This window comes from Ochotona curzoniae, unplaced genomic scaffold, assembly GCF_017591425.1.
Source record: "Ochotona curzoniae isolate NIBS_2020 unplaced genomic scaffold, NIBS_Ocur_1.0 scaffold_1852, whole genome shotgun sequence".
In the NCBI taxonomy this organism is placed as follows: domain Eukaryota; kingdom Metazoa; phylum Chordata; class Mammalia; order Lagomorpha; family Ochotonidae; genus Ochotona; species Ochotona curzoniae.
Genome location: NW_024467087.1, coordinates 56964958 through 56975580, shown reverse-complemented (window position 1 = coordinate 56975580; position 10623 = coordinate 56964958). Strand labels below are relative to the sequence as shown.

General features: G+C 44.4%; 1 protein-coding gene and 1 non-coding gene across 2 annotated transcripts; both read left to right on the top strand.

Moving 5' to 3' along the window:
* The first annotated feature begins 4780 nt into the window (after positions 1 to 4780).
* Positions 4781 to 5580, top strand: ZCCHC13 (zinc finger CCHC-type containing 13). Its single transcript, XM_040999797.1, has one exon. The coding sequence runs from the start codon at positions 4886 to 4888 to the stop codon at positions 5396 to 5398; it is 513 nt and encodes a 170-aa protein (XP_040855731.1). The 5' UTR covers positions 4781 to 4885; the 3' UTR covers positions 5399 to 5580.
* A 4481-nt stretch (positions 5581 to 10061) lies between these two features.
* Positions 10062 to 10168, top strand: LOC121169561. The gene has a single exon (XR_005885864.1). It is a non-coding gene; the product is annotated as a U6 spliceosomal RNA (small nuclear RNA).
* The last annotated feature ends 455 nt before the right edge of the window (positions 10169 to 10623 follow it).

Below are 10623 nucleotides of genomic sequence, written 5' to 3'. Positions count from 1 at the left end.
CACACACCTTCTCCCAAACTGCCATCAGGCTGGGCTCAACCATTAGTTTGAGGCAGAGCAAAATTTCTCCTCAAGGCCAGGCGCGATAGTGCAGTGGTTGGTGGTTAGAGTCCTTGCCGTGCACGTGCCGGGATCCCATGTGGGCGCCGGTTCTAATCCCAGCAGCTCCACTTTCCATCCAGCTCCCTGCTTGCGACCTGGGAAAGCAGTCGAGGACGGCCCAAAGCCTTGGGACCCTGCACCCGTGTGGGAGACCTGGAAGAAGCTCCTGGCTTTGGATTGGGATCCTAATTGCTGCACTGAGTCCTTGCCCCACTTCACTTTTTTTTTTTTAAGTTTTATTTATTTTTGTTACAAAGTCAGATATACAGAGAGGAGGAGAGACAGAGGGGAAGATCTTCCATCAGATGATTCACTCCCCAAGTGAGCATTACCGCCAATGCTATGCCGATCCTAAGCCAAGAACCAGGAACTTCTTCTGGGTCTCCCACATGGTTGCAGGATCCCAAGGCTTTGGGCCATCCTTGACTGCTTTCCCAGATCACAAGCAGGGAGCTGGATGGGAAGTGGAGCTGCTAGGAATTAGAACCAGCGCCCATATGGGATCCCGGGGCACGTTCAAGGTGAGGACTTTAGGCGCTAGGCCACTATGCCGGGCCCATAGAGCAGGCATTTTCAGTGTGCACAAACAGATGTGAGTAACTCTCTCCTCTCAGTCTCTCTCTCTCTCTTTCTGTTTCAAACTTAAAAAAAAAAAAATTTCAGAGCCTGGTGCCATGGCCTAGCGGCTAAAGTCCTCGCCTTGAACGCCCTGGGATCCCATATGGGTGCCAGTTCTGATCCCAGCGGTTTCACTTCACTTCCAGCTCCCTGCTTGTGGCTTGGGAAAGCAGTTGAGAATAGCCCAAAGCCTTGGGATCCTGCACCCATGTGGGAGACCTGGAAGTTCCTGGCTCCTGGCTTTGGATCGGCATAGCATTGGCGGTAACGCTCACTTGGGGAGTGAATCATCTGATGGAATATCTTCCTCTCTGTCTCTCCTCCTCTCTGTATATCTGACTTTGTAATAAGAATAAAATAAATGTTGAAAGAAAGAAAGAAAGGAAGGAAGGAAGGAAGGAAGAAAGAAAGAGAGAAAGAAAGAAAGAAAGAAAGAAAGAAAGAAAGAAAGAAAGAAAGAAAGAAAGAAAGAAAGAAAGAAAGCTAGTTTGAAAATACCAAAAACTAAAACCCATGAATCCTTAAATCCTGAGATTCTAAAACTTCCACATCCCCATGCTCCTTACTATATTAAGGGGCTGGCGCATTGGCTCAATGGGCTAATCCTCCACCTCCAAGCACTATATCCCATATGGCTGCTGGTTCCTGTCCCGGCTGCTCTACTTCCCACCCAGCTCCCTGCATGTGGCCTAGGAAAGCAATAGAAAATGGCCCAAAGCCTGGGATGCTGTGCCTGCATGGGAGACCAAGAAGAGGTCTGCTGCTCTTGGCTTTGGATGGACTCACCTTCAGCTGTGGTGGCCATTCAGGAAGTCAAACAGCAGATGGAAGGTCTTTGTCTCTCCTTCTCTCTGTAAAAAGCTGCCTTTCTGATAAAAATAAATAATTTTTTTAAAAATGCTATATTAAGATTATTCAGAAGGACTGTGTCATTGCCTTTAGTGCCAGCATCCCCCATGAGCACCTATTCCAGACCCAGATGTTCCACTTCTGATCTAGCTCCCTTCTGATGTGCCTGGGAAGGCAGCAGAAGGTGGCTCAAGTATTTGGGTCCCTGTACCTTTGTGGGAGACGTGGTAGAAACTCCTGGATCCCAGCTTTGGTCTGGCACAACCCTGCCTGTTGCAGCCTTTTGGGAGTAAGCCAGCAGATTAATAGACTTTCTCTGCCTATCAAATAAATAAATAAATAAATTTTTAAAAAACAAATAATTTTGTAAAAAAGGTTATTTGGAGAAATAAGAGAAGTTTGTATTTTTACATTATTTGCACAAAAACATGATAAAGCAATATGTATATGCAGGTTTAAAAAAAATGGAGAGAAACAGAAATAAATTATGCTTTAGTACCATGAAGAACCTCTCTCATAAATTAGACACGTACCTTATATAAAATTTAAAATATCAGATAAGGGAATTTTACCCAGAGTGCTACCATACTGTTAACAATAAATGCTTTTCTTATCTGGACAATAAGATGCTGGACTCTATGCTTGGTATATGCTTGCAATGAAAGAATCTCAACTGAACTTGAACTGTGGTAATACAACAAGGTGGAGGAATCCACCATGGGGGAGGGTTAGGGGAAGGGTGGGGGAAATCCCAGTGCCCATAACACTGTGTCACATAATGCAATGTAATTTATTTAAAATAAATAAATAAATAAAAAACAATAAATGTTTTTATTTCTTTGTGCTTTTTTGTTACAACAGTTTTATTGAGCTGTAATTCACATACTATACTAGTCACCATCCTAAAGTTTTTGGCATATTTACAGAATTGTAAAACCATGACCACAATCAATTTAGGAATATTTTCAGTGCTGCAAAAAGGAATTTCATGCCCACTAGCATTGTCTTTGTCCATTGCACACTGCTATTACAAAATACCATGAGCTGGCATTTTATAAAGAATAGAAAAACTTCCCTAATCTATCATGATCTAATCTGAAGAAAAATTCAGGAGGCATAGCTTGTAAATGCGAAACATCATAAAATACTTAGGGTCCAGGCCCAACTCAGTTGGCTCAATTTCCAAGTTCACAAGCAGGTCCTTTTTTTTTTTTTAAAGATTTATTTTATTTTTATTGAAAAGGTAGATATACACAAAGGAGAGACAGAGAGGAAGATCTTCTATCCGATGATTCACTCCCCAGGCGGCTGCAACGGCTGATGCTATGCTGGTCCAAAGCCAGGAGCCTCTTCCGGGTCTCCCACGCGGGTGCAGGGTCCCAAAGCTTTGGGCCGTCCTCGACTGCTTTCCCAGGCCACAGGCAGGGAGCTGGAAGGGAAGTGGGGCTGCTGGGATTAGAACCGGCGCCCATACGGGATCCTGGGGCATGCAAGGCGAGGACCTTAACCACTGCGCCACCGCGCCGGGCCCCACAAGCAGTTCTTAAGGGGTAATAATGGATACATTTGGATTCCTCTACTATATGCTTAACTTAGTTTAACACTCTAAGGCTTTGTTTTCCTCTTCCACCCCCATCCCATCCTACATACATTTCTTGGGAAACTGACTTTTTTTTCATAGGTTGTGAGGATTCATTTTATGTTCCAATTCTGGATCATGGCACCAAGATATTTTTGACCATATATTATTCTAGATATTTCTGTGACAGTGTTTACACATAAGATTGCCTTTAAAATCAGAAGAGTGGGGCATTGTCACACAGCAGGTTGAGTTGCCACATTGCAATGTCCAAATCTTATATTGGAATGCCAGTTTCAATCCCTAGAATTCCCTGCTTCTGATCCAGCTTCCTGTGCTAATGCACCTGAGAAGTAGGGATGATGACCCAAGTGCCTGGGTTTCTGCAATCCATACAGGAGACCCAGAGTTCCTGGATTCAGCCTTGCCTAGCCCTGGTTGTTGTGGATACTTGAGGAGTGGATCAGCAGGTAAAAGACCTCTGCAACGGTGTGAGCCTGGGCCAGACTGAAGCCAGAAACCAGAAACTCCATCCAGGTCTCCCAGACACCTGGTAGGGACCCAAGTATTTGAGTCATCACCTTTTGCGACCCAGTGTGCAAATTAACAAGAAGCTGGAATTGGAGGCAGAGTCAGGACTGAAACCCAGGCACATCAACAGTTATTCAGGAACCAAAGATACTCCATCTGCAGCTTCCTTTTCTGTCAATAGAGACCCAAGTGCTTGAGCCATTGTGTAATGCCTCCCAGGAGCCCAAGTAGCAAGAACCTGACATCAGAAGAGGAGCTAGTACTTGGACCAGGGCACTCTGAAATGTGGTTCATGAACCTAAATCACGTTCCTACTACTGCAGGACATAATGGATCCTGCATCTCTTCTCTTTATGGACAATTGTATCTTATTTTTTTCAAATGATCACTAAAACGGATTACTCCAACTTGTTATAATTCCTTTGTTTTGCATTTGTGCATTAGATCTCGCGTGCTCTGCCCACAGAGCACGTATAAAAGCAGATCCCCTATGAACTAGATCACAGAGGAAGCTGAGCTAGACCACAGAGGGAGCCTAACGTCTTGAAGAAATCCTACAGGTCACATTTTCTGAACACGATAGAATTCAAACTGAGACTTCAGGAGCTATATGTCAAAAATCATTAAAAAATTATTGGGCTGGGCCTGGCACAGTAGCCTAGCGGCTAAAGTCCTTGCCTTGCATGTGCCAGGATCCCATATGGGTGCCGGTTCTAATCCCGGCAGCTCCACTTCCGTTCCAGCTCCCTGCTTGTGACCTAGGAAAACAGTCGAAGATGGCCCAAACCCTTGGGATCCTACACCTGCATGGGAGACCAAGATGAAGCTCCTGGCTCAGCTCATTGCGGCCACTTGAGGAGTGAACCAGCAGACAGAAGATCTTCCTTCCGTCTCTCCTCCTCTCAGTATATCTGACTTTCCAATAAAAATATTAATTAATTTGTTTGTTTGTTTTTATTGGGCTTTGTTAATTTTTTCCCTAAGAAAAAGGGGAGGGGGACAGGCGGCGTGGTGCTTGAAGGGGATCATGTGTAAATCTTGCGTGACAGCCATGCGCAAATCCTCTGTGACGTCACCAAACCCCCCTGAAGTAAAGCGGCCATTTCTCCGTAAGCCAACGGTAAGGACAGTAGTCTCGTCGCCTCCGGGCAGCGGTGGAAGTTTCCTAGAAGATCTCGCCCCAACATCTCACCGCAACCAGCAGCCATGAGCAATAAGGAATACTCCAAGTGTGGACGCTCTGGTCACTGGGCCCGGGGATGCCCCAGGAAAGGGAGCCGATGCCAACGAGGTAGAAGCCGCAATACAGCCACTCCAAGTACGTCCACCATGCACACTGACTTCTGTTACCGCTGTGGTGAGTCTGGTCATTATGCCAAAAACTGTAACCTTCTCGAAAATATCTGCTACAACTGTGGGAGGACTGGCCACATCGCCAAGGACTGTCTGGAGCCTAAACGTGAGAAAGATCAGTGCTGTTACATCTGCGGCCGAATGGGTCATCTGTCTCGCGATTGCACCCATCTAGAAGAGCAGAAATGCTACTCTTGCGGTGAATTTGGGCACTTCCAGAAAGACTGCACCCAAGTTAAGTGTTATCGATGTGGTGAGAATGGACACGTGGCCATCAACTGCAACAAGGGAAGCAAAATGAACTGTTACCGGTGCGGTGGGTTTGGACATTTAGCCCGAGACTGTAAGAACGAGGTTTCCGATTAACGTTTGTCCGTTGGCTTACTCCCCTCCATCCATTTTGTTAATAATGTATTGTTTTCTCTGAAATCAGTTCACTGGCTAAATACTTGGTAGCTTGTGGGTTATCCTCAGGCCAGCCATCTTCAATCAACTACCATGCTGAAGAAGGAAAGGGCTAGGAAAGAAACAACAACAACAAAGAAACAAAAACCCTCAAAAAGTGTTACCCCGCCAGATGTGCTACTTCTAAAATGGATACTACCATGCTACTGTGGATGAATCCAGTTACTGGACGGTCATAGTCATTCTGAGAATTAGACACTTTCTGGGTTCTTCAGTGTATTTTGATTTAACAACTTGCATTAAGAACTACATTGTGTAAGGTTCTGAGGGAAAACTTGAAAACTTTGCCAGTGAACAAATTAGAACAAGTTGAGGAATGCCAGCTTAGAACCTTTTAAAGAATAAAGCATACAATGCGTTAAGAAAGAAGAACATCAAGCAAAAGGATAGAAACAGAGAATCTGCATGTGGAGTGGGAATGAAGAATATGGTTCTCTTTTAAAAACTCAAGAACACCCTGAGGAATGTTCCTCAGAGGTCCATCTGTAATGCAAATAAAGCTGTTTCTAAAAATCTCTTTGACCCGTTCATTTTGATTGTATTGATAGCTTTGCATTATCTGAAATCCGTTCCTCCCTTAGTTTTTGGGTTTTTTTTTTTTCTTTCTTTTTTTTTTTTTCCTCCCTTAGCTTTTCACTATTGTTGCGTTTTTGGTGTTGAGTTGCAGAAGATTAAGCTGCACCTTGCAAAGCCAGCATACCATATTTGAGCACCAGTTTGAGTCCCAGTGGTTCCCCTTGGGATCCAGCTCCCTGCTAATGAAACTGGGAAAGCAGCAGAAGATGGCCCAAGTTCTTGTGTGCCTGACGCCCACATGAGAGATCAGGATGCAGTGTTAGGTCTCCTGGTTGTAGCCTGCACATTGCAGCCCTTAGGAGAGTGAAGAAGTAGATGGAAGATATCTTTCCCTCTTTGACTCTGTTTTCAAATACTTAAAAAAAAATATATTAAATCTTCAAAAAGAAGTAGGGCCAGGCACGATGGTCCAATGGTTAACTCCTCACCTTGCATGTACCGGTGTCCCATATGGGTGCAGGTTCATGTCCCAGCTGCTCCACTTCCCATCCAGCTCCCTGCTTGTGGCCTGGGAAAGCAGTCAAGGATGGCCTAAAGCCCTAGGACTCTGCACCCGCGTGGGAGACGTGCAAAAAGCTCTTAGCTCCTAAATCCTGTCTTCAGATCAGCTCAGCTCCAGCTGTTGCAGCCACTTGAGGAGTGAACCAGCAGATGGAAGATCTTTCTCTATCTCTCCTTCTCTCTGTAATCTGCCTTTCCAATAAAACCCAAATAAATCCAAAAAAAAAAAAAAAAGGGTGGGTGTTGAGGCGCATTAGGTTACACACATGCATTATCAGAGTGCTGATTTGAATACCAACTCTGATTCCAATCCAACTTTTCCGCTAATGGTGTACCCTGAATGGTAGCGGGGGTGGGGTGGGGGCGGAGCCCCGCCACACATGTTAAAAAATAAATATGTAGAGTCAGCATTGTAGCACAGCATGTTAAGCCATAGCTGGTGATACCAGGTCCTATGTCAGAGTATCAGTTCTGGTTCCACTTGTCCCCCTTCTGAGCCAGCTCCCCGTTAATGCATCTGGGAAAACAACCGAAGATGGCCCCCAAGTATTAGGGCTGCTAATGTGAGACATCTAGGCTTTATCCTAGCTCAGTCCCAATCATTGCATTTCTTTGGAAAGTGAGTCACGGAGGGAATAGACTCCCTCTGCCTTTTAGATAAATAAGTAAATCATAGTATTGAGAGACATCTTTGACTCGTCACAGAGTACACAGTGTGACGAAGTTAAGCAGAAAAAAAAATTGTCTAATGTGTACGAGCCACTGGAAAGAGAGAAGCTTTCAGAAAAGAGTATCGTGATTCGACATATGAAAGTGCTGCTTGGGAACCCCACATGCCCTATCAGAGTGCTTATTCCAATTCTAACTGCTCACTTCCAATTCAGCTTCCTGATGGTGTGCCTGGGAAAGCAATGAGTGACAATCCAGCTACCTGTGTTCCTACCACTCATGTGGGAGATGCAGATAGAATTCCTGACTCTTACCTACAGCCTGGCCTAGGCTTGGCTGTTGTGTTTGGGGAGTGAACCAAAAAAATGAAAGATCTCTCTCGCTCTTCCTCTCTTACACTCTACCTTTAAAATAAAATAGATAGGGCCTGGCACAGTAGCCTAACACCTAAGGTCCTCAATTTGCAAATGCCAGAATCCCATATGGGTGCCAGTTCTAATCCTGGCAGCTCCACTTCCTATCCAGCTCCCTGCTTGTGGCCTGTGAAGACGGTCATGGATGGCCCAAACCCTTGGGATCCTATACCTGCGTGGGAGACCTGGAGGAGGCTCCTGGCTGCTGGCTTTGGATTGGTGCAGCTTTGGCCATTGCAGTTGCCTGGGGAGTAAATCAACAGAAGATCTTCCCCTCTGTGTCATTCTCTCTGTAAATCTGCCTTTCCATCAAAAATAAAATAAATCTTTAAAAAAAATTAAAAAGATTAAAATCTTTGGAAATTGTGCATGTACAGACATTGGTAGTAACATTCAGACTTAACATTTAAAAATATTTAATGGGGCCCAGCGCGGTGGCGCAGTGGTTAAGGTCCTCACCTTGAATGCACCCAGAATCCCATATGGGCGCCGGTTCTAATCCCCGGCAGCCCCGCTTCCCTTCCAGCTCCCTGCCTGTGGCCTGGGAAAGCAGTCGAGGACGGCCCAAAGCTTTGGGACCCTGTACCCGCGTGGGAGACCCAGAAGAGGCTCCTGGCTTTGGATCGGCATAGCATCGGCCGTTGTGCTCACTTGGGGAGTGAATCATCAGATGGAAGATCTTCCTCTCTGTCTCTCCTCTCTGTATATCCGCCTTTCCAATAAAAAAATGATAATAATAAAAATAAATAAATAAAAATATTTAATGTAACAAATGCAAACATTAACCTAAGCATTGTTTGAGGCTTCAGTAATCTCCAAAACATCCTCCAATATTCTTCACAGAAGTGAAAATTTAAAAGTTCTGGGAAAATGTATTTTCACAAATTTAGGGATGCTGAGTTTCATATACTGGCATCTGTTTTTTAAAACCAGACCTGAAAAATAGCTGAACTTTATTAAAAACATTAAAAATCAATTTTTAAAAAGGATTTACTTATTTTTATTTGAAAGGCAAATTTTCAGAGGGAAAAAGAGATAGAAAGAGAAGGTCTTAGGCCCAGAGCAAAAGTATAGTGGTTAAAGTTCTCACCTTGAACGTCCCAGGATCCCATAGGGGTGCTGGTTCTAATCCCGGCAGTCCCACTTCCCATCCAGCTCCCTGCTTGTGGTCTGGGAAAGCAGTTGAGGACGGCCCAAAGCCTTGGGACCCTGCACCTGTGTGGGAGGCCTGGAGGAAACTCCTGGCTCCTGGTTTGGATTAGCTCAGCTTCAGCAGTTGTGACCACTTGGGGAGTGAACCATTGGATGGAAGATCTTCCTCTCTGTATATCTGCCTTTCCAGTAAAAAAATTGACCTGAAGCTGGGGGCCAGGAGCTTCCTTGGTGTCTCCCACATGGGTACAGAATGTCAAGAACCATCTTTTGCTGCTTTTCGAGGCAATATGCAAGGAGCTGGATTAGAAGTTGAGCAGCTAGAATACAAACTGGCTCCCATATGGGATGCTGGCACTGCAGGTTAGGACAATCCTTCTAAGCTACCACACAAGTTCCATAAAATCACTTTTAAACTCCAAATAAAACCCGTAGTGGACAGGGTTAACTATTGCCTAAAGAGTAAATTGAAGTTATAATGGGAAAACAGTTATAATGGGAAAACAATGGCAATACTTTTTGCCAAACCTGGGCTTTGATAGAATTTATAGCAATAAGAATAGTGCAGGAAGGACAATCTTTGACTCATAAATTCAAATGGTCAAGAGATGCAACGTATTTTGTAACTGTAGTCACATGCTTACATGATCCTTTGTTAGAGTGGCTATGTAATCCTTTATTCCCATTTTATCAGTCCCAGCCCCCCTCTATTCCCTGCAGGGTCTCACAGACTTCACAGACAGCATTCTTGCCTCATTTACTTTCTCTGTCAAACCCCTCCAACTACTTGAATCTATAATCTCTGTGGGATGCTTGAGGGCTGTTACCAAATCCTCAGATTATTAAGATAATGATAGCAAGCACATTATGTCAATAGTGACTAAAAAGGAATTTTCTGGTGCTGGCCTTATGATGCAGAGGGTTAGGCTACCACTGCAATGTTGACACTTATATGAGCACCAGTTTGAGTCCCAGCTGCTCCACTTCCAATCCAGCTCCCAGTTAATACATTCAGGAAAGCAGCAGAAGATGGCCCAAGTGCCTGGGCCTTGGCAACCACATAGGAGACCCAGATTGAATTTCAGTCTCGTGGTTTCAGCCTGACCCAGCTCTGGCTGTTGCAATCAGAAAAAACAAGATGATGAAAGAAAGACCTCATTTGTCACTCTTATCCTTTTTTTTTTTTTTTTTTTTTGGTCTCTCATCCTTTCAAATAAAGGAATAAAATATTTTTTTAGAAAATATTTTAGAGTGTGCTCGCTTCGGCAGCACATATACTAAAATTGGAACGATACAGAGAAGATTAGCATGGCCCCAGCGCAAGGAAGATATTTTAGAAATCAAAGCTTCTTTTGTATTTAAAAACAAAATAGAGCATCTGTCATAAAATAATTTAAAATAGAGTGAAGAAGGCTTGGGCACAACTAATACTAACATACCAACATTTCATATAGACACATGTAAGAAGATAAAGGGTGACAGGAAGAAAGGTAAGTGAGCCAAGGAACTCTGTGCCCAAAGGGCCACACAGTAGTGGATTGCCTGGGTTTTCATTTTGCCTTGTGTATCCCAGAGGCCAGCTCCAGAAATTTCAGTAAACACTCACAGAAAAGCCCCATGGCAAACGGAGACTCTAAGGTGGACTATGGCAGCCAATGGAGTCCGAAGAGATTTCATCATGATTGGAGTGGCACCATCATCAGCAATACAGAACTGTTGAACTATCAAAACCATTTGAGCAGGACCCTTGGAGCAGGCCCCATGTTGGGGACCCTGGGATGCTTGGGAGCCTGGGAGTGGCTTCTCCTCTTATCT

What these genes read in the sequence shown, in the direction of transcription:
- ZCCHC13 (XM_040999797.1), top strand. Translation starts at nt 4,886, where the DNA reads ATGAGCAATAAGGAATACTCCAAGTGTGGACGCTCTGGTCACTGGGCC.